This window comes from Corvus brachyrhynchos, unplaced genomic scaffold (genome assembly GCF_000691975.1).
Source record: "Corvus brachyrhynchos isolate BGI_N302 unplaced genomic scaffold, ASM69197v1 scaffold115, whole genome shotgun sequence".
NCBI lineage: Eukaryota > Metazoa > Chordata > Aves > Passeriformes > Corvidae > Corvus > Corvus brachyrhynchos.
In genome coordinates this window covers 11790924-11814777 of record NW_008239553.1, presented here as the reverse complement: position 1 = coordinate 11814777, position 23854 = coordinate 11790924, and the positions used below count along the sequence as shown (strand labels likewise).

General features: G+C 43.7%; 1 protein-coding gene across 5 annotated transcripts in view; it reads left to right on the top strand.

Annotated features, from left to right (window-relative positions):
* The window catches only part of SMOC1 (SPARC related modular calcium binding 1), a 90947-nt gene that overhangs the window by 57029 nt on the left and 10064 nt on the right, over positions 1-23854 (top strand). For all 5 annotated transcript variants that reach the window (XM_017741905.1, XM_017741907.1, XM_017741906.1 and 2 more), the window contains exons 7-10: positions 5454-5646; positions 6705-6787; positions 10558-10663; positions 21401-21648. In XM_017741905.1, the coding sequence (XP_017597394.1) occupies positions 5454-5646; positions 6705-6787; positions 10558-10663; positions 21401-21648 (630 nt within the window). The remainder of the gene's footprint in view (positions 1-5453; positions 5647-6704; positions 6788-10557; positions 10664-21400; positions 21649-23854) is intronic.

The following is a 23854-nucleotide window of genomic DNA, read 5'->3' as shown; positions in this document are numbered from 1 at the left end:
TATGCCCATGAGCCATATTTGCTCAGCTGTTATTGTGCTTCTAAACACAGAAGGGGTTGTTTCCCTCCCTCCACCCACAGCCCTGCTCAGGGGACAGGCAGTAAGGGCCTATTCACTGCATTGCTTTGCTAGTCCTGCCAACACTTGTGCATGTGCATACTTAAGGCTTTTCGAATGGTCTTTCTGAGGAGGAAAGGATGCAGGTTTGGGCTGCTGATGTAACCTGTGCTGAACTTGCTTTCTGCCCACAGCTTTTGTAAGCTCCATTCTGGGATGAGGTACCTGTTCTCCTGGAGTGGACATGGGTCCTGTTCACTTCAGAGCTTCCGTATACAATCTAAAAGCAGCTTTAAGCTGATGTACATGCTGTGATAAAATAACCAGTTCAAAGCTCTTGTTCTGTGCCACAGCAGTGTAAAGGCACATGAGAAACTGACCCTGTCTGAATTAAGGTCCCCTGGGAGACAGGCAAACACTTTTTCTCACTGAAAGGAAAACTGAGGCACAAAGACACTTAGTCCTCATGTTTGGGTTGGCACAGAAGGTCAGTAGGAACTTGGCACTAGATATCCACACTGCTCCCCTTTGTTCTGTGCTGCACTAATGCCTCACTGAGAGGAAAGTTGGGAGTTGAACAAAAAAAAAAATTTGGGGCAGATGTGTTTGTGTTTTTTTAAATGTTATTTTGAAGTGAGGTCCCTGTTGCAGCACTAACAATGGGGATTGGTCAAGAATTCTTCAGTAAAAGACCTTTTCCTCCCCTTGTGATGAATGCTTGTTCATTAAAACTTTTTGAAGCTTTTTGTAGGAATTCCATGGGAAAAGCTTTTCTGATCCAGACAGAATTTCTGGTCAAAAGAAATGAGAGAGAGGAAGAGAAGGAAATCTGCCCTGCCTGGTACAGCCTGTCGCTCTGGGTTTAGGCTATTCACAGGGGTTCATTGGGGCTGAGCAGAAGCATAGAGGGAGGTTAGACCCTCTCTTTTGCTTAATTTGGAAGAAAGAATCCTGTCTCTTAAGGGTGTAGGAATCTCTCCAAGGTGGTTGGTTTTGGTGCCGCAGTCTCCCTCTTTTAAGAAGAAAAGATTTGGGTGCAGAAGAGCAATGTTCAAAAAATAATCTTCTGTGGTTGGATGGCAGATGTTCCTTATGTCCCACCCTAATCATCCACAGCCACGGTGAATGATGCTTGGTGCTTTGGGTCTGGTAGCAATGAGAGTTCTGTGTCAGGAGAGCAGCTGGGGGAGGCTGCCTCATCCCCAGTGGCTGCACATAGCCCTGCAAGATGAGCATGAGAACTGTGAAGCACAAGCCTTTGGCTAGATGCTACTAGACATCCTCTCTTCTCAGCTTTGTAGGGTAAACAAGCACCCCATCTCTTTAATAACCATATAGTTTATTAAACAGTCAGACGAGTCCCTTACCTCGTCCATCATTTTTATTTTTATTGTGCAGGCAGTAGATGTATGTTTGAATGTGTGTACTTAAGGGACCGGGAATGAGAGACCTTTTTATGAATCTGACCATGTATTCCTCAGAAGGCCATTACTAGGGGGAAATTGTTGCATGAATAATGTGCAACTACAGATGTCCAAGCCCTGTTTTCCTGCCATAGCTCATGGCTTCAGAGACACTACTTTAAAAATATGTTTTTATGAGTGTTAGAAGCAGTCAAGGGTAAGAAGGAATAAACAGTTAGCATTTTAGAGCTGAGCAGTTGAGGTAAAATGGATATTTCTGCCAATGACTCTTCTCTTTGGGTGTGCATACAGTCCCTATTGTTTTTTTCTGTAATTTGTTTTTTTGTAATCTAGATTTGTTGCATGAAGGTTTCACTCCCCAACAACAGCAAGTTGGCAAGTGTTACTTGGTTTCTTTGCTGATGGTTAAGTCAAAGCAGAGATGGCAGACAACAGTAGAATGTGACAATGCCTTTAAAATAGATAAATAAATGGGTATAATATTATTATTTTTTCTAGGAAGACTGTTTGTGCCCCACTGACTTGCTGTCTTAAATGTTCCTGCAACTCCCATTAACAAGGAATAGGCTTTTAAGTACCCTACATTTATAATAAATATATGCTAGTTTCTAAGATGACAGCTTAATTTCGTACCTGGCATTAAACTTTCTAGCTTGGCCATAGGCTTTCACTATTCTCCATTAACCTGGCCTTGGCAACAACAGCAAAGTTTCCAGTAAGCAGTTTGACTGGAACAGGAGGACTTCAGTGTCCTGGAGCTGGGATAGCATTTGATGGTCCCTTTGTTACCCGTGAGACCATCTTTCAGGGTGACACTGCATGCAGTTCATTCCAAGTCCCATACTAGCGAAGCTGATGGTATGGATTTCCCAGCTGATTTTGCTGGCTTTTGAATACCTAACTGTTAATATTAGTGTTTATTTTTTAAGGGAATTAAGTGCTGGTAGAGTGGTAGCTTGGAGAAAAGAGTCTCTTTGGGGACTAGTGCTAGTTAATACATTCTGCTTACTAGACAGATGTCACTGAAGGAAATTTCCACAAGGCTGTTGTCAGAGTCAATGTGTTTGCTATTCTGATCTCTAGCTCAGGGAAGGCATGGTGAATCTGGAAGGAGTTCAGAGAAGAATCGTACCATGTAGGACTCTTCAGCATGTAAAAGAGACAAAGCAGGAATCTGTAAAGCAGGGAGGAACTTCCACAGCAGCTACTTCTAGATGTGTACTAGGAATGAGTAAAGTATCATCTCCCTGATGTTTCAGTTGTACCGCTGTCATTGCTAATGATGGGCTACTGAATGCTGGTGACAATGGCAGAGCTTGCATCATTACATCTATGTGATATCAGCTGAACAAAGCCTGTAAGATTTGTTTCACTCAGCCTTTAAACACCCCTCAAACAGAAACAACTACCAATTAGTTATGTATTCTGGTAGTAAATGTGACTATTCAGTTCCCACAAATTTCTGTTAATATGTGCAGAGAATTTTCTCCATTTTTTCATGGCATAGCACAAATGTGTAACTATGTAGATTTTTTTCTGTGTAATTTGCATACCTAACTGCAAATGTTTGTAAAATAAGATACTAATTCATTAAAGACATTTATTATTTTTTTCTCTTGATTTCAATAAAAGTGGCATATTTCTTTGTTCTGACACACAAAGAAAACACAATTTATTTTTTTCAGGGTAATTTTTACTGAGAGTTTTGCAAGACTCAAAGGACTTGAGAAATCTTGGTTTGACTTTGTGCACTCAGGAAAGCTTTTGGGATTTAGATAGAAAAATTCCTGGAATGTAGTCCTCTTTAGCAGAAGTTTTTCTTCCTTTTGCTTATAATATAATGATGATAGAGAATTTTGCCCCTGCTTTTTTGCTTCCCCCAAGCTGCCTGAGTGATTTACCTCACCTGATGGCCAAGGTGTGAATTGCTGTCGGCAGACTGTGGGTAAGTGGGGCCCGTTTGATGTAAGTGGTTTGTTAGGGAGCCTGCAGGCCTCTGGCTCAGTGACTTCTCTGTCCACGTACGTCTTGGGAACAGTCTTTCTTTTTTTTGGTCAGATGTGAAATCTGTCAGCAAAGTGAAGTCAGCTTAAATATCAGCTGAAGCTTGAGTTCCCTTTCAGTTTTTGTTGACTTAATCCCCTCCTGCTCCTTCCCAGTAAAGTTTCTCTCTGCTTGAGTCAGATTTACCGACACTTAAAAGTTTTTATTCTGTGTTTCTATTGTGTGGGCTTGTGTGTGGCAAAATTCAGGTGCCTTTCACATTCCCAGTCTTGACAGTGATCTGAAATGCTGAGGAGAGTGAGGCTTTTTGGGGTCTCTGAGACTCAGCTGCTACAGTTCAGTTAGAAACCAGTAAAAATGCTTCTGGTACCCAGGCGTGCTGTACTCAGGTGGTGCTGTGCAGACCTGCTGGAGTCTCTTGTATCTGCTGTTACCAAGCTGTGAATCGGCACCCTTTCTGTTCCCCAGATATGGAACAAAACTTACTCTCTACAGCATAATGTATCCCGGAAATACAAGATACAGCTGATGGCATACCAACAGGCAGGCAAAATACAAGGAACCTGAGCACGTGTTAGTTGTGTGCTGAGCCAGTCCTGGGAGCAGGATACTGAGGTTGTGCCGTGTCTGCTGGCTGATGATGCAAACATCTACAGATTTGGAATGAACCTATGGTGTCATTGCTGGTCAGTGGAAGCATTTTATGTATTGAAAGCTTGAGGTGGCTCTTGGCTGTAGCAAGGAATTACAGGTCTTGTGGCCTGGTTATAAGAATAAAATTAAAAACACAGTAAACTGCAGGGAAGAGGAAGGCTAGGGGAGAAGAGGACAGCTGTTCTGCTTCTGTTTTTCATCACTCTCCTAAGGATAAAAATTAGGAATGAGATTGTTGTCTTTTCTTACCCTAGACTTAGATGTGTTTTCAGCTGTCTTGACTGCTTGCTTTTCCTCACTGTGATACCTTCAGTAGTTTGCAAAGTTGAAATAATTTTTCTACTCGTCAAAGGGCCAGAATACTTGGAGACTTATAATTGAGAATTTCTGGCTGTTGAGCCAAATAAGTCTTATCATCCTGCAGGTTCTCTGTGCTTCTCTTCCCCCTTAGATGGCTGGTCCATGCACCCGTCACTCCTTTGCGGGCAGTGCTAGAACTCTGTGTGCCAGGTTGGCTGCAGAAGCCACTTCTGCGCTTCCTCCTGTTTTGTGGTGCATGCCACTTTTGTTCTCTTTGTTCTCTATTTTGGGAATAGCCTTTTCTGTGTAATAGGTTATTAAGGGACAGGGCCTTACCCTCAGTAGAAAGGAGTGTTGGATGTCCTTTGTTTTCCAGGTGAGGACAACAGTGGAAAGTGCTGGAGAAGTGATGGCAGTGTGGGTGGAATGGGATACCCCATTCTGTTCCCTGCTGAGGTGTGTGCTGTCTGCACTGGATTAGGCCATGTTAAAACATAACCTGCTCTTCTTGGGATCATGTTGGAGAGGTGCTGTTGAGAGGGAGGAGTGTTTTGCAGTCTGGAGAAAGAGACAGAGGGGCAGGGCAAGGTGTTTGCCTTCTTTATTTAACTGGAAAATACAAGTCACAGTTTAGGATCTCTCAGTTTGCAAAAACCTAATCTGGGAAATGCTTACCTCATGGCTGCATTAACAGTGAATTATTGTTACTTGACAGTTCATTTCCAAAGCCCAGGTGATCAAGAAGAATTTTCCCTGCTGTTACTGGCATCCTGAGCACCCGGCAGTCAGTGTCTGTAGTCCATAATCTTGTTGTGTCACAGCTAAATGTAGGAGAAAGCTCTCAGCCCAGAAGTCCCAGAGTCCCTGAGGATGTAGACATACTGATGGTGGGTGAGAAGGAAACAAACACAAAGGGCTTGTGATGTGAAGGGTACCCATATCCTGCTGACCTGAGGAAAGTGATCTTGATTTGATTCTTTTTCCATGCCCTCCAATCTCCCTTCTGTCTTCCAGAAAAAGTTCATTCCTGTGACCAGGAGAGGCAGAGTGCCTTGGAGGAAGCCAGGCAGAACCCCCGGGAGGGTATCGTCATCCCCGAGTGTGCTCCTGGAGGACTCTACAAACCAGTGCAATGCCACCAGTCAACTGGGTACTGCTGGTGTGTCCTGGTGGACACAGGACGGCCCCTGCCTGGTACTTCCACTCGGTGAGACCTATAGGCAGGCCTGGGGAGGTGCCTGGCTGGAGAAGATGAGACGTAAAAAAATACAGCTGCAATATGAGATCAATTCCTCTCTCTAGAGTAGTGAGCTCTACACTGCCTTCCCTAGAGCAAGCAATGCTGTATGTGATGTTCCCCGTTGAGTGTTACTATGCAGCTCCCTCTCTATAGTGGTTGGTGGACATTAACTACTGTCCTTGCTTTCCTCTGTGTTAAGTATTCATGCAAAGCAGCCTTTTTTTCTTCTGGCTTGCAGCTTTTGTGAGGTAGGAGGAATGGGGGCTTTGCTTAACAATAAAGATTATGGGCAAGAGCAGTGAAAAGACAAGTGTCTTTGTTGCATTATCATCTGCTTTATACTTCCATGCTGCAGCCACTTGAATCCTGACCAGCAGGGATTTAGAAGACCGCTTGTTGTGCATGGGTAGATTTTTAAACCAGTGATAGATTTTTTTTTTTTTTCCCAGTTACTTTCTATCTTGAAACTACTGAGGAATCTTTTCTCACTTGGAGTTTGGAAACAAATTGTGAGTCTGGCAAGTTGTAGAAACAGGCCAGTAAGAGCTGGGACTTAAATCTGGCTAGATACATTGATTCTGCAGAGCATTGACAACTTTGAAAAAAAATCTCTGCCTATGCCCACAAGAATTGGAAGAGGGCCTTGTGCTGTTTGTGAGTTTCAGTTGATAGCTGGTACTGGACTTCGAAGTATGTTCTTCCTTCTCTTTCCACTTCTGCTGCTGTTCCTGACTGTTCATAAACAGTCAGATGCTTGAGAATGGTATTTCTTCTGGAGGTTTATTGGTTTCCTCTACAGTAAGCAGACAAGGCACAACCCTTTGACCCTGAGATTAGCTCACTTGGTCAAAGCGTGGTGCTAATAATGCCCTGGATGTGGGTTTGATCCCTATATGGGCCACTTACTTAAGAGTTGGAGTCAATGATCATTGTTGGTCCCTTTCAGAACAGTCTGTGATTAGTGATCATGTGAAGAAACTAAACCTGTGTTACATAGTTTAGCTTCTGCTGTTCTCCTTTTTCAGGTATGAGACCCCAGTGTGTGAAAGCGATGCCAGATCGAAGAGCACAGAGATTGATGATCCCTTCAAAGACAGAGAACTTCCAGGTTAGAGGAACAAGATCCTGTCTTTGCCTTCTTACCTTGTCTCACCTTGGGACTCTCAAAGGGCCAAGAATATTGTTGAAGAGGTGGGGGATTTTCCTCACAGTGCATGCTTTACCCTGGGGTTTATTCTGGGTTTTTTTTTTTAAGATCACCTCCAGTTTCAGCAGTGAACTGGAAAAGGCTGGGAGTGTCCTGGGGTAGCTGTTTATTGCTTATCTGCCCTTTGAAAACATTTCTGGGATTAGAATTTTCAGGAGAGAAACCAGGATGCCTGGAGATACCCTGGGGGAAGAATGGGCTCAACACTGAATGTTCCTTAAAGCCTGACCAGGACAAGATCCTTTCCATTTAGCAGGGTTTTTCAGCAGCTTGATGCTCCCTGAGTCACAGAAGAGGACAATTGTCAGTGGACTGACTTGCTCCCTTACACTGACTGCATGGACCAGGCAGGACAGCACTCACGGTGTACTAAGGTCCCTTACCTAATGGTGGCTTCTCACTTAGCTGGACTTTATTCCTCATTTTCTGGCTGGGGCACGTTTTATTTCCCACTGCTCCTTGCTTTATATTCTGCTTTTCCCTCTTAACAGAGTGACAAGCGTAACTTGCTGTTTGCCTACCTTTTTTCTGCTAGGAACACATGCTAGGCATTGGTGTTGGTGCAGCTCTTAAAAATGCTATCCCACCTGCCTGTGCTCTGTTTTTTCCTTCTGTCTCCCTTCTGAGAAGCAGAGTGAGGGGCCTTCACTGACAGGTCAACCATTACTCTCCTGGGTGGGGACTGCTTGAAAACAGAAGCTACAGTGGGTCCCTTTGCACCATGAGGGAGTGGTGGATGCCAGTAATTCTGCAGAAATAGCTGGTAACTCTGGATCAGCTTACCGTTCTATGGCTAGCATAAAGTGAGTTGTTCCTGAGCAGGTTAGCAAAGGAAATGAGATTTGTTCTGGATCTGCCTTGTGTGTCTCCTTATTCTCCTCCTGCTGGCTCCTGACTTCAGACCCCAGACCTTTCTGCTTAGCAACTCTGCCCTCAGCAGGGCTCTCTTCTATGCAGCTCCTCATTTTCACAAGCCATGTAAAAATTTCCTATTGCCTCCCTTTCACATTCAAAGGAAATCGACCAATTGCTTCAAATATTATGTTGTGGGGTAGGGGGAAGGAAGCCAGCTAAATGGATTACATTAAGGCTCATTTCCATAGGAAATCACACTAAAATAGAATAACCTTACTTCCTTGATTCCCCATCCTCCTCTTCCATTGCTTTACTGCCTATCCATGCACGTCTCCCCTGCCTCTCCAGAAATCCTCTGAGAAATTCCTTTGCTCTTTGGCTTTTTCTTTGAGACTCTATTTCTGATCTCAAGAAGACAGACTGATTTTGTTTCCCTCCTCCCTTCCCTTCTCCACTGAAGCCAGACAAGGGGACAGGAACTGCTTGATGCAGAAGAGGAGACAGGATACTCTCTCTAGCTTAGTGGTCTGGTCCCAATATCGGATTCCGGGGGATCTGCTCTCTCTGCTCAAGCCAGTTTTCTGTGCCTGTGTAAACTTCAAGCTCCATGTTTGGCTGCATTGGTTGGTATGATTGTTGCCCAGAGAAGTTTTGAATGCCCCATCCCTGGGGAGTGCTCAAGGCCAGGCTGGATGGGATCCTGAGCAGCCTGATCTAGTGAATGGCATCCCTGCCCATTGCAGGAGGGTTGGAACTATTAGATGATCTTTAAGGTCCCTTTTAAGCCTAGCCACGTTCTATGATTCTGTGATTCCTAGCACTGAAAATACCCATCTATGGAGAGATGGGGAGATGGAGGATCTGATCTTGGTTTGTCTGCCTGAGAAATGCTGTGCTGCATGAACTTTTTATGCAGTCTTGAGGTTTGTTTAATTAGCTGCTCTTCTATGCAAAATTTACTGATGAGCCAGAACTGCAGGGGGTGAGAGAGAATGTTTCTTTTATTTTTTTTTCTGTTCTTATTTCTTAGCAGAACCGAATGTCAAGAAAAATTCCTGCTTTAATTTGAGACTGATTGTATCATTTGCACTTAGCTCTGTCAGGGGCACCCTTTACTTTTATTCCTCTTGTAGAGGTTTGCCCATTCCTTAGACCCTCAGTGCTGCAGGCAGTGCACTTCTTGGCCTGTGTGAAGAGACCCTGCAGAGGCCCAGGTGGGAAAGACATAAGTTCAGATTCTTGCACACCTACACATAATCTCTTCACAACCTGTCATGACTGTGGCCAAAAGTAAAAAAGAAAGAAGGAAGGAAAATGTTGCTTGTACATAGCAAATGGCAAACTGCTAATTCCTGCAGATGGTGAGATGCTGAGAGCCCAGGGAGATGACTTCTAGCAAATAGTTTTTCATCCTTTTCATTACCTCAACAAAAAGCTCCTTTAACTGAGTGGTCTACTCTGGCTGCAATAGCAGCTTACCCATTACAATGCTGACATTTTCTGGACCATATGCCAAACAAGTGCTGAGGGGTGTGCATGTGTATAGTGTACATAATACAGAGACAGGCTAGGGACTGTTGGTTAGCTATTGCAGAGGACAGAGCCTGTAATACTGCAAACGAGGGACTTTTGTCAGATCAATTTGCAAGCTGCTTTCAGCTGTCAAGGGATTACAGTAAGTTTCTGGTGCTCTGTTTGTGGTACGTGTTCTTATTTTCTTGTTCAAGAAAAGCAGAAAGTGTTGACATTGCTCTATGTTGCTGTGGGAGGCTGTTTGCTGATGTCTGCTGCCTAATCAGCTGAATAATTGGTAGTGCATGGTGGCTTGGGGAAAGAGGTGAAGGAAGGTGGTGATGGCTTCTCTGTCACATCAACAGAAGGCAATCGGATGGGAGGTGACGGGTTTTGGACAACAGTTTTGAAGGTGGTCTGTTGAAGTTAAGCATGCCTGCTTCTTGGTTCCTTGTTCCTTAGCTTGTTCCAGGCTAGAACAGTTGTTACCATGTTTACGGGGTAGTAAATGAAGCTTACTTTAAGCAGCCAGGAAACAGCATAGATTGCCTTTTAAAGGTGAGGAGATGGAGAGCTTCACTGTAACAGTCTGGCTCTGTTTAGGGTAGAAGGCTCTGTCAGTCTGTGGTTATGATGGTGGGGAGCTAGACGGCCTCAGCACTAAGTAATGGAAATGGTTTCCAAGTTCATCTTCAACCCACTTTGTCCTGCTTAAGCCAGCAGTGACTGGGGGTGACTACCACATGCCGACTTCAGTTTGACGTATTTCCTATGTAGTGTGATCATGCGAACAATGAATTATTGTGGTAGGTGCTGGCAGGCAATGCTTTCTGTGCCTGAAGAGGAGAATGCAAGCAGCAGACCTTGCCTTGTGCTCTGGGGTACTTTAATCTGTCAATTAGGGCCTTGGAACAGCCACATTTGCCTCAGAAGATGATCCAGGAGTTAATGAATTGTTTTGTAAACTTCTCTGCAAGTGTCACCATGGGAACTCCCGTCTGCCAGGCACTTCCAGCACATCCCTGTGGTTTTGCTGGTAGAGAACTGGGTGAGACCTTAAAGCCAACCACACAGTCTTCCTGCCAGATATTGTTGATGACCCTGCATGTGCCTGGACAAAAGCTGCAGGACAAATTGCCACACAGAGAAACCCACTGAGGGATTCTTCTGCCTTTCCTTAGGGACCATGTTGATGGTTGTTGCTGTCTTAAAAACAAAGGAGGTTCGGACCGATTCTTGCTGAATTTGGGTAGGAGATCAAGCCTGTGTGTTCTTGCATTAAACCTCCTCTTTTCTTTCTGCAGGCTGCCCAGAAGGGAAGAAAGTTGAATTTATTACCAGCTTACTTGATGCTCTGACTACGGACATGGTACAGGCTATTAACTCAGCAGCACCTACTGGGGGTGGGAGGTGAGTCCAGAAAGCACTCCAGCTGAATGCCACCCAGGTGGCTGCAGAGCTCTGGGTGCCCCTGAGGTGGGGGCAAGAGGGAAAAGTGTTGCTCTGACTGATTTGGGTTCTTCTGGGTTGCTGGGAGAGCATCTGAGGCTGCTTTGTCCGGTCATCCTAGTGCTGCCTGCTTCCTCCCCCCCCTCCTCCCTGGCAGCTGCTCCACCATAAAGGTTAGTATAGCCCATTTGAAGTGTGAAATGAGAGCTCAGTGGGAGGAAGTGACTTGTTCTTTTGTCCCTTGGTGCATGAAAAGACCTAATAAAATGCAAATGGATTGAAGGAGACCATGTGGCCTAGTGGCTACCACAGGGAGTGAAGAATGTGAACCAAATTCTTGGCAGGACCACTGCTGTGGTTTTTGCTGTGAGGCTGCAGCCAGCCTGCCGATGAGGAGAGGAGCTGTTTTTCATGGCCCTCCCCTCTGACCAGCTGCCTGTCCACCCCTTTTGGAAGGAGCAACAGGTCAGGCCTGTTGCAAGAGGTGGGCAGAAGTCTGTGTTTCTGGGGAACTGGCGGAAAGCTGAGGCTGTGTCTCCCCTTCTCGCTTGATAACAGCAGATCCCTGCAGTGCTGCATTGGGACAGGCCATTGCAAATGAACCGTGATGGATTTAAAAGTGCTACACTGCCTCAGCTAGGCAAGGCTTCTGTGGTTCTGGATTTGCCTGACTATAAAAGGAGTCAGTGCTGGGGCAGATGCAGGGATGGCACAGTGACTGGTGTGCTCATGCTCGTAGGGGTCTGGAGATGGAAGTGCCTCTGCACACATGTTACTTCCGTGGGTATTGCTCCAATGTGTTGACAGTGGTGTTGGTCCCCTGCTTTCCTCTTTCATAACAGAGAAGGAATCAGTGCCATCTTTTAACTATTCAAGACTATTCAAGGTCCTGGGTGGCATGGCCGTGTCCTTTGGCTTCAGTGTGGACTACTTGTGAACTCATATGGTTTCAGCTTCACATTTGGACCTTACAAATCAGGCCAGTGACTTGTATGTGTGCCTGCATGCTGAATATTCTGTAACCCGTTGAATTAGCGCTATATGCCTAGCATGTCTGTATTCATATAAACAGGATGAAAAATGCCCCAAGGATGGGAAATACATCGTTCTCTCCCAGACTTAAGCATTCCAATGTCAATTCTGTCTAATTTGCATGGTTCAAATGCAACAGGCAGGGGTGGTGGGAAGCCCTGGAGAGTATTTGATATTTATTTGGCATCTTTGGCACTAGGACTGAAACACAGCCAATGTAATCATCACTCTTAAAATAAAGCTTAATATAAACCAATGTTGTAGAGACCAGAGATGTATGCCCCCACTGCATTTCTGTAAACCAGCAGGCTTGCTTCCTAATGTTCCCCAAGCTTTGTGTATTTCTCAGCTTTCAATGCAGGTCTTTCTGGTGGAATTTTTCACTGCCCAGCTCTTCGCACAGTCGTCACATTGATTTATTTTCCACTCCAATGTCGGCAGCCCAGTTGTGAGGGGAAAATTAAATCTTTTAGCAGGCTGTCCTTGGTAAGGCGAAAGACTGCTACCACCCAAATACTCTGCCTGCCCACAGCCATGATTAAATTCTGATAACTGCTCTGGTGTAATTTTCCATGTGCCTCAGCTAGACTAAGTGTGTACCCCAAAGAACATGTGTCAAGCTTTTCCAACCCAACAGGCCATGACGGGACCATTTTTATTTTTTTAAAGTAATTTCAGGGAATTTTTGATATTCATGTAAAAATTTCATCAGTACATCTTTCATTTCATATGGGTTTGTGGAGTTGGGAAGCTGTCTCTGTGCAGTGCGTCCTGCTTTTCAGGAGTCCCAAGGGGAGTTATCTCTTCAGGAATTGGCTTCTGATGGTGTAAACAGGTGGATTCTTCGCTGGGTAAAAAATGGCTGGACCCAGGAGAGTGGCTGGTGGCTAGTCACAAGTGGTGTTGCCCAGGGCTCAGTATTGGAGACAGCCCTGTTTAATATCACCTTCAATAACCTGGACAAGGGGATCAAATGCTCCTTAATCAAGTTTGCAAATGACGCCATGCTGGGTGGAACGTTGATCTGTGGGAGGGCAAGAGGGATCTGGACAGGCTGGGTTGATGGGTCAAGGCCAATGGTATGGGGTTCAATAAGGTGAAGTGTCAGATCCTGCACTTGAGTCACAACAGCCCCATGCAGTGCTACAGGCTGGGGGAGGAGTGAGTCACAAGTGGTGTTGCCCAGGGCTCAGTATTGGAGACAGCCCTGTTTAATATCACCTTCAATAACCTGGACAAGGGGATCAAATGCTCCTTAATCAAGTTTGCAAATGACGCCATGCTGGGTGGAACGTTGATCTGTGGGAGGGCAAGAGGGATCTGGACAGGCTGGGTTGATGGGTCAAGGCCAATGGTATGGGGTTCAATAAGGTGAAGTGTCAGATCCTGCACTTGAGTCACAACAGCCCCATGCAGTGCTACAGGCTGGGGGAGGAGTGACTGGAAAGCTGCTCAGCAGAAAAGGACCTGGGGGTGCTGGTCAACAGCAGCTGAACATGAGCCAGTATTTGCCCAGGCAGCCAAGAAGGGCAGTGGCATCCTGGTCTGTATCAGGAACAGTGTGGCCAGCAGGACCAGGGCAGTGATTGTCCCCCTGTACTCAGGACTTGTGAGGCCACACCTCAGATCCTGTGTTCTGTTCTGGGCCCCTCAGTACAAGAAAGACACTGAGGTGCTGGAGTGTGTCCAGAGAAGGGCAATGGAGCTGGTGAAGGATCTGGAGAGTTAAGTCCTATGAGAAGCAGCTGAGGGAGCTGGGGTTGTTTAGTCTGGAGAAAAGGAAGCTATGGGGGGACCTTATTTCTCCCTACAACCACCTGACAGGAGGTGGTAGTGAGGTGATGGTTGGTCTCTTCTCCCAAATAACAAGGGACAGGATGAAAGGAAATGGCTTCAAATTGTGTCAGGGGAGATTTAGGTTAGATATTAGGAAAAACTTTTTCACAGAAATGGTTGTAAATTATTGGAATAGACTGCCCAGGAAGTGGTAGAATCACCATCCCTGGAAGAGTTCAAAAAATGTGTGGATGTGGAACTCAAAGACATGGTTTAGTGGTGAACATGGTGGTGATGCTGGGTTGACAGGTGGATGTGATGATCTTGGAGGTCTTTTCCAATTCTGTTGGACGTCTCCTCCAATTAACAATTTTATGATTCTGTATATATCTGAAATTGTCTAGGTGACCTAACTTGACTTTGACACTGGAAATGAAAGCTCTTTTCCAAGATGAAGGGATATTTTACCTATTGGGTTAGTTTAATTAATTTTTAGCCTTAACAACTAACAAAATAACTATTTATGACAGTGATTATCCTGTATCTCCATGGCCAATCTTTACTGAGAAGTTCATGTTGAAAAGAAAAGTTAGAGATCTGGCTGTCTGGTATTTCTTAATATCAGTCATGTCAGTTTTAATGTCTTAATATCAGTTTTCTTATTTGTGAGGCAAGCTTCACTTTTGCAGGCTCTTCATCTTGGTGCCATCACGATGGCAGAACAGGTTCTGCATTCAAACACACACTGTAGCCTTCTTTTTTTGCTCCTTTACAGCATTTCATGCTCCCGGGCCTTTTTTATATTTTGAGCAAATGCATCCCATTATCCAAGGTAAATTTTTAACAAATCACCAGCAAAGCTTATGCCTGATGCAGGGGGCAGGCCAGGCAAACATCCAGCTGTACCTCCCCCCCCCCCATGTCAACTGTATATTGTCCTATCTATTTTAACCAAACAGAGAAGCCACATGTAGGAGTTTGAGGGCAAGGGGGTGGAGTATTCCCGTTTCTCTGTGGCAGCAGAGAGATGATACAGGCATACAATATGTGTCTACAGTATCAGTATTAAAATAAAGGACTAAACGCAGAGAAGAGCTTTTCCAAAGTGTTGAGGACTAAGAAAGCTTAACAGTGAGAGTCTTAAGGAGCTCAGACTTCCTTAGGGTATTAAAAGAAACAAACAAAAAAAAAAAGGTTGGAAGTTGATTTTGTAAAATCTGAGTCTCTCTGTAGGGACAAAGGCTCTGCAGGCTCTTTAGTCTAGCAGGGAAGAACATGATTAACTGAATATAAACAAACTTGTGATCAAGATTTCTTTAAAGCGAGGGCAATTCTAAGCCAGAATGAAGTCATGAGGGAGGTGACTGATTCCCTAAGGCTTTCATCTTAGGCCTGATGTGTTTCAGAAAGACTTGCTTTAGTCAAACCTGAGTTATGGTCCCAAGAATAATTTGATTCACATTCTGTGGGTATGATATACAAGAAATCAGATTAGATTACCCTGCTGCCTTCAGTCTGAATCTGGATATGTGAGTAAAAACTTCTGTGTTTGCTGAGTGTCTTTGCAATTAATGTCCATATTAACTTCTTTTTTTTTTTTTTTTGGGTGGGGGGAAGAAGGAGTGAGTGGGGTGATGAGGGAGAAGCATGGGGAGACATCAGAGATTGGCATTTGAAATACTACATAGAGCTGTGCTAAATTGCACCCAAAAACAATCTAGTAGCAGCAAAGTGAGGCAGTAGCTTGGATTCTTGCATGCCCCATAAGCAAAACCTGATAAAACTTTTGGGTTTTTTTTTAAACTGGGCATGCTTAAAACAGCCTTGTAATCCCTTATAGGTCTTGTCTTGTTTAAGAAAGTTCAAAGCTATTGACTTAAATTGAGTTACTCTTGCTTTACAATAATGTAAATGAGATGAGAACTTCCCTTCCTCATGGCCCTAGCTTATATTACAGCATAATACCCAAATAGACTTCATTTAGAGTTTTGAAACAGAAAATCTCTGGTAAAATTCATTCTTAATTTTAAGTTTATATTATAACTCAAAGGCACATCTTGTTACTGTATGTCTTCAAAGTAATTAAGGGAGCAGTTGTAGGGAATTGGTTTATTAGCCAGTGTTTGGTATCCCTGTTGGAAAAAAAAAGCATTATTGAAATTATTCACAAGTACGTACTATATAATAGGAACAGCACTTAAAAATTTAGACTTAGCTTTAGTACCTTTTAGTCTGTTTTCTAATCCTGATATAGTCATATTACACAGGGCCTAAACTAAACTAGATCAAAGCGAATCCCAGCCTGTGTTTCCCTTATCTGAGAAATTCTCTTTGGTCCCTGCCAATTCAGAAATGAGTTTTAGTTGCCAAAATGTGTGCATTATGGCTTGCTGCATTATCAGCAAAAATATTACTGCCCTGTGGAATTTAAGGTGAATGGGCAGCTTACAACAGCCACCCTTATCATGTAACACAGCAGCTATCAGTCCCTTAATTTAAAGTTGCCAATTATTCCCCATGTAATAGCCTCAAAAAGTACTCCAGAAAATGACCCCGAGGTTCCTTTTCATGCTCTAGTTGAACCGTTTGAAGCAGGCAAGCACAGCTCAGCACATCTCCAGGGTGTTCTAAAGCCGATCCATGTTTTAATAAAGATTGACACTTTTAAACAGCGCGGGGAAGTTGATGCTCAACTCCTGTTGCATTTTAATTGAAGTTGGATACCAACTTCTCTTTGTCCTCTTATGGAAATTCTAGCCTGATTAAAGATACAGGAGAGTTCATGTAAGAGGAGGGTCTTTGAGCAGTCAATGAGGAGTGAAGGGAGGTGATTTTTTAATGTTCTATATTATTTATCCTACAATCTTTAGAAAAGTTGTGTTCAGAACAATGTTTCATATACAACTTAGCCTAAGGAGAGGAAGAAACTGGCCTGTAATAGGAAGATAAGTTTTAACTGTAGAGGAATTATGCATTTCCCATAATGAATTTGGACTGTGTAGTACCCTTTTGTTTAGTCTGAACACAGCTTAGTTTTTTTGTTGGCTTCTTGATTCCTTGGCTACAGGAAAGGGGGAATAATAAATACAGGATCCTTTTGCAATTCCATTAGAGTAATCCTCTCTGATTCAAACCATGTTTCACTGTTACAGACTTTAACTTTAGGCAACTGCAAAGAACAACAAAATGGGTGTAAGAAGTTGAAGCAGAGAAGTAACAATTTTGAATTTTACCTCAGTTTGTTAAACTCATTGCTTTCCACTGCTTAGTGCTGGCACTTCGGTGGGCATCATCAATGCAGGCATGGTCGTTGACTGGAGGGGTCAGTCCCTCTCCATCAGTTCTTCATTCAGCAGCAGCACCAAGCAGGGTATATATATCCTTGCAAAATATTTACAAGTCATAGAAACGTACAGCTTTAACTCCTTTAGACATCCTGACCACAAACATGCCTTGTGTGTTGGGAATGAAAGCTGGACTAATTTTTTCTTTTTACTCGTTGCATTTGCTAGCAGCTTCTTGTCCATCAAGTATTCTTTCATCCTGGAATAGCTCCCTCTGGTTTATAGGCTCTGCAGTCCAGCTAGATGATGGGCTGATCTTACGGCCCTTCCCTCCTTTTGCCTCAGCTGCTAGTGTTGCTACATAAAGTTTGTATTACAAAAGAATAGATTTTCTAAGTCTTCAAACAGGTGATCACCTGATGGGTACTTAGAGATTGCAACCTTGCTTTCTGTCCAAGCAGTAGTTTGTATTAGGATTTTTTTGTCACTGCAACAGTGCTGTGGATCCATGCAGCCTTTGCAGTGGGGCTGCAAGTGTTCAGGGGCCAAAGGACCAGCTTTGGTAGGAATGGACTTCAATTTATTTAGTAAAATTTACTGGGACATATTACACTTTGACATCATGGTTCTATGGAGCATATTGTGATTGCGCATGTACATGTTTCTGTAGGGGAGTAATGTCTCAGATTTACTGCTCTTGTATACTTTACCCTATATACCTCCCCTTCCTCCCTGCTCCTTCACAGGGAGCTAACTGCTCCTTTCTCATAAGGGGCCTCAAGGGCTGAAAAGCATTACAGATTGCATGCAAAGTGCATATTCAGGCTGCCTGTTTGATATTTTGGCAGTCATTCTCTGATCCAGATTTCAGTGCAGCTTACAAAAGTGTATGCCTGTGTTTTTGCAAAGCCTCTTTGCATTCTTCCAGTTACACCAGATGATGTGAAGGTATTCTGTGGGAGTGTGCCTCATCTGGAAGATAGTATTGTTAAAAGTTCCAGTACCTTAACACACGTATCTCCAAGCGCAAACCACCTAAGAAATAAATGATCTGCTATGAGGGAGCTCTTAGCACATTATACAGAAGGAGGAGCAAGAGCCTACTTGATGCCAACAAATTTGTAAGAAAGCTGAGAGCTGGTTTGCCGTCTTACGCTGTTAATGACAGACCATGCTTTTCTTCGTTGGTGGAATACTGGTGGGCTTATGCTGCATAATTGAGCTGAACTTTCTGGCTTATGTACAAAAGCAGTCCAACAAAAGCAGGTTACATTTGGAAAATCAGCTTACACAGAGCTCCTTTCTTCCCTAGCACTCATTCTTTAGGACTGATTGTTTTGCCACAGAGTGCTAAAGAGAAACAATTAGGAAGAAAAGCAAGTACAGCTGTAATGCAGTCAACATGAGAAGGCTGTCTTCATTTTGGTAGTGTCTGTTCTTACTATGTCTTACAAAGCTGCTACAGCACTGAAGCAAGGTACTAGAATTCAGTGGATTTTAGTGTGATTAGTGTTAGAGCAAGGGATGTTGGAAATTGAGAATGTACAGGACAGCTTTGTTCTGTCTTTGTGGTCTGAATGAATAAATGAAGTTTGTATCTGAGGGCTGACTTTTCTTGAAACAGTAATGGGGAGGAAATAGAGGGACAGTCCCCTGGAATACTGCCAAGTCTGTGCTCACTGGGCAGTTAGAGCCCCAGACTTACCTGAGCTGACCCAGCAGGCATGGTTGGTGTCATGGCACATCAGCATAGCTAGGTGGCCTAGCAGCGCTGTGTAGTTGCATTAATTCATGTTTCATGGGCGGTGCCTAAGTGCGTTGCAGGGGCAGCGGCCGAAGTCAAGGAAGTTACGGCATTGTAACTTCATGCTTCTGTAGTGTATCATGGAATTTCATGAGCCAGGGAGATACGGCTGCCCTGAGATGATGGGGATGCTTCCTGTGCTAGGATTCTGGATGATAATCAGAGAGGACAGGCAACCAACCATCTCAGGAGCTGTAGTCCTGCTAAGCCAGCCAACAGAAAGTGGTAAAAATTCAGAAATGGCTGTATCTTCCTTTTTCCTAAAGTCATAGCCATTAAACTAATTCCTTTTAGCTCTATTAGCATGCTGCAGTTTTCAGCATGAGCTCTCAGCATGTTTGTAATGGCAAAGATTGGTTTATTGTCACTTCATGAGTCAATGTATTTGTATTAGCCTGTGAATTTTCCTGGTTCTCTCTGTGGAAGTGCTGAAGAGAGCCATGTTGCCTTTCTTGATAACTCATAAGAGCTCCTCCTTGGTGTGCCCCTGGAAAAGAGGTACTTTTAAATCCTGCTTCTGAGTGCCTCTTCAGTAAGTAGTGAGAAGCTCTTGTCTGTTGTCTTTCTGCTGTTGGTTCTAAGATACTCTGCTATTTTCTCCATTTCTGCCTCTCTAGTTGTGGGCCTTCAGTAAATGAGGGCAAGCCAAGGCATGGACAAGGGGAACCTCACATGCAAAAGCTCAGGTTTTATTCTTCTACCTCAGCAAAGTATTGCCCATGGTAATACAGAACTTCTCTGAGGCTGTTGGAAACATGCTAGTCTTCAAATGATAGCCAGCTTCTTTCCAAAAGGGAGAGAGGCCAATAGCTGTGTTAATAAATGTCGTAAAAACAAGACACAGGATGTGTTTCTATTCTCTCCTGTCATCCTGGTCATTGCATACAGTTTAGAAAATCCGGACACTCTCTTAACCTCCTGGGGACAGTTTTGCAATTTTTGCTTGTCCATAGGTGATTCCAGGTGCTTAGCTGGTATTTTGGCTCCCCAGACTAAGCCAGACTTATTCCAAACCCCTTCTTCCTCCTGCACAGTGTTTATCCCATTGTACATTGACAAGATGGTGTGACTGAATGCCAGCCTGCCTCTCAGTTAGGAATTAAATGAAGGAAATAGTTTCAAGTAAAACCCTGGGAAAAATGTAATGCAATTTTTTTGCCTCTCTGTACTGTGTGTGTTTACTTGTTGCAAGGATTCATGTATCTCTGGATAGGGGCTACCTTTCTGATTTCTATCCTCATTTGTAAAAGCCATCAGAGAAGGTTAATGAGGATCTCAGTTCTCCACCTAAACTCCAGTTCTTGATTTCTGCATGCTGCAGATTCCCCCTCAGAAATGATTTAATTTACCATGGGGATAGAGTATATGAGGTAGTATTTTTCAGGCTCTGTAGCTGAATTTTAAAAGCAAACTGGCCACACCAGAAAGTCAAAAGAATTTTCTCTCTCCTAGTTCCCAACAAAAAAAAATTCAGTGACCATATAAGTGTAGATCCTACTAGTTTCTGAAACAAGGTCAGTGGCAGTCTTGGAGAGCATTTTATAAGGTACTTGGGTTCGTATTTCTCCATCAGTTAAAATACCCCAAACTCACACCAGAATCTGGCTGCCTGCAGCAGGCAACTGTTCCTCTCTCCTTCCTGAGGAAGGAATTTATGCAGCAGCTGGATATGTCTCCTGGAATAAGTCAGAGCAATTAGTGCCAGCGTAGCATGTCTGACTACCTATCCACTAATTTCCATGCATTGAAATGCTTTATTCTTGGAAGAAAAAAAGGCTCAGGTCTCAGCCTCATTTCAGCTTCTTTTCAGCTTTCTCTGTTGGCACGCTCATCATATGGAGAAAGGACAGACTAGCTTAGAAAGAGTTTCTTCCCTGGTTCTCAGTATCACTGAGGAATAAGCACCTTTCCCACTGCTGCTGCAGAGCACCAGACACTGCTTAAATGGTGTGACATAACAGTGCCTCTTCAGTGATGGCACGATGTTGAAAGGCAACATCCTCTATTTGTGTGTCTATAGCTGTTGCTGTTCCTCCTTTTTTTTTCTTCTCTTCCTCTCTGATATTGTTATTGTCTACAGAAAGAAAAAGTGAGTCAAATAGCATCAAACTTGTAATACCACAATGAGTAAGAAATGAAACAAACTGAAGTTGCCAGCTCTGTAGTACTGCTTTTAATGGATTTGTGGTGTTTGTCTGCTGTGGAACTCTTATGTGTAAATCAGCTATGTGAAAAGCATGAAAAATGCTGAAAATACAGCACAGGAGTTCAGATTATATAAACAGATACAGGGAGAATATTGTGTCTTGCCAAGGATGCTTTCAAATAATAAATGTGTCTTGCATTAAATTAATTTGTTCCCTTTCTGAAGTCTAGAAGTAATGGTCACAGAAACTAGCATGACAGCTGACACTCATGGCTCTCCTGCTGGCAATTTTTATGGGAGCCCAAGGGTCAAAAGGACCAAGGAGATTGTCTCTTGCCCTCTAATGAGGATCGTTCTGGGATTAGGCAGAATTTCAGCAACTGGTGTGAGGAGAACCAGAGCTACTGAGGATATCAGACTCCAAGATTCTCTCAGCAATTCACTTGTTAATGCTAAAGGAGATTTTTAGAAAAAGTTTGTCTGTCTCAAAAGAGCCCAGCTAAAAGGAGGAGATTGGAAGACTTGTGTTTTTTGCTTTCTTTAAATACGGCATAGCACTTGCCTGATTTGATGAGCAGCTCTTGCTCCTCAGCTTGTGCTTGACAGTGTTGGTGAGAGCACCCACTTGTTGGGGGCCTGTGCCTCCTCTGTTCCAGGTTCTCTGAGCCAGACCCCAGCCACACACTAGAGGAGCGAGTGGTACACTGGTATTTCAGCCAGCTGGACAACAACAGCAGCAATGACATCAACAAGCGGGAGCTAAAGCCTTTCAAACGCTATGTGAAGAAGAAAGCCAAGCCCAAGAAATGTGCCCGGCGTTTCACTGACTACTGTGACCTCAACAAGGACAAGTCAATCTCACTTCAGGAGCTGAAAGGGTGTTTGGGAGTCAGCAAGGAAGGAGGTGAGTGTCTTTTCTTCTTTTTCTGCATGAAAATAAAAACTGAATTACAGCAAACTCAGAAATCTGTTTTCTCCCAGCTGTTTCAAAAGTGTCACAGTTTGTGTGAGCACATGAGTGGGATTAATATACTGCCATGCAAATGTAGTTTGTTACTTGTATTTTGGCTCCATCTTCTATGCCTTATCACAGACCTTTGTGCTAAGCACTATACAGAAACAGGGCAACAGATGAGCCTTGACCAGAAGTCTGCTTGTACTGTAAAGTCCTTGGAAACTGTAGTTCAGATCAGGTCCCTTCTGAATAATACCCTGCTAACAAGATTCTGTTGTCTCAGCCATGCAGGTTGGATGATGTATGAGCCAGCACAGACCCAGTCCTTCTCTGGAGACCCTGTTGACTAACAGAAACAATATTTATTTTCATTGCTAAATTCAGCATGCAGGAAAGTGGATGATGCAAAGAGAACAACTCAGAAAGAAAGCACAGGGCTGTATTGTTGCCCTTTTTCAGACTTAAATTGTACTTCAAGACTGGGGGAGAAGTAAGGCATGAGAATAACCTATTTTCCTTTCTGTTTAGTGTCTGAGCAATCAACCTCCTGCCTTTTCTTCCTTTTTTCATCTTCACCTCATCATTTGTTGGGACCCGAACCAAACAGATATTTTTGGAAGTTTTAGGAATTGAAACTGTTCAACCCAAATTCAATAATTATCAGTCATTCTTGACTGTGGGCAGACTTGCTTGGCAGGAGAAGGCAAACAGCAAGATTCCAGGGGACTAATTTCCTGTGCAGGTGTTTTGGCTGTGCAGACAGCTGTTGTTTTAAGTGTTATGGTAGTTGGGAAGGGTGGATAGCTTTTTTTTCTCCCATCTTAATCTTTCCTTAGTTCTTTTCTCAGATTTAGCACGAGTGGGAAGGGAAGTCAGTACATTTGAGTGTTGGGAAGTTGCATTTTCTAGGTGCTTTGCAAACATTTTAGTTACCATAGTAAGCATATAGCTTTACTTGTCAATTGTGAGAAGCATTCAGCTTCCCTAGCCCAGTGGAGGTGTTTTTTTAGTCATCAGTACCTCACTGAGGAATGACATACCAAAATAGCAATCCTTAATTTTATTACCTTCCCAATAAGATGAATATGCCAAATGAGTTTTATTGCTATTTGGCCTGGAATAAGACACTCTGGAATCTGCTGCCCTGGCCAGCTGACTGTTCAAAATTTAGTTTATGGAAGGGGAAAAAAATCAAAGGGAGGGAAGAAAGAAAATGTGAAACTTTGAGCACATGTGAAGGGGAAAGAAGGCAGCAAGACATTGTTGTGAGTGCCTGTTTGTCCAACTATTTGCTGAGAATACAGCTTTGACCTTTCATGGTTTGTTCTGTTGTATGAGGACAGGACTGGGGTCAAAAAGGGGCTCTGATCTTGTTCTATCGTACAGCTCCATATACCTACTACAGACCTGATGAGCCTTGAGGATCAAAGATAAATGGGTAAGTTAAAGGATGGTGAGGACTAAAAAGCAGTGCAGGGGGCAGTGCAGAGAGCAGGTACGTGTAAGAAAGAACTGAGGGAGAGCGCTCTAGAGGTGCAGTAAACAAGTTTGTGATGGATCTTTTTTAAGAAGTCATGAAGTTGTGAGGAGGTAGATGCATCTTTTCATGCTTCCTATTCATAAGAACTGCTAAATTTAGGAACAATCAGTATCTTTGCCTTTGATACAGTCCCCCACAAATCCTTTCTAGATTGGAGGGAGATGGTTGGACTACTAAGTGGATAAGGAATTGGCTGGGTGGTCACATCCAGAGGGTAGTAGTCAATGACTCAAAGTCCCTATGGACATCAGTGACAAGTGGTGTCCCTTGGGGTCCATACTGGGACCAGTGTTATTTAATTTCTTTATTTATTAATGACATAGTGGGATCAAGTACACCCTCAGCAAGTTAGCAGGTGACACAAAGCTGAGTGGTGCAGTTGCCATGCCTGAATGATGGGATGTCATCCAAAGGGACCTGGACAAACTCAAGAAGTGGCCCTATGGGAATCTTGTGAAGTTTAAGATGACCAAGTGCAAGGTCCTGCAACTGGTTCAAGGCAATCCCTGATATCAACACAGGCTGGGGATGAACACATCGAGAGCAGCCCTGCCCAGAAGGACTTGGGGGGGCTGCTGGGGGGGAAGCTGGGACAGAACCACCCGCGGTGCCCCC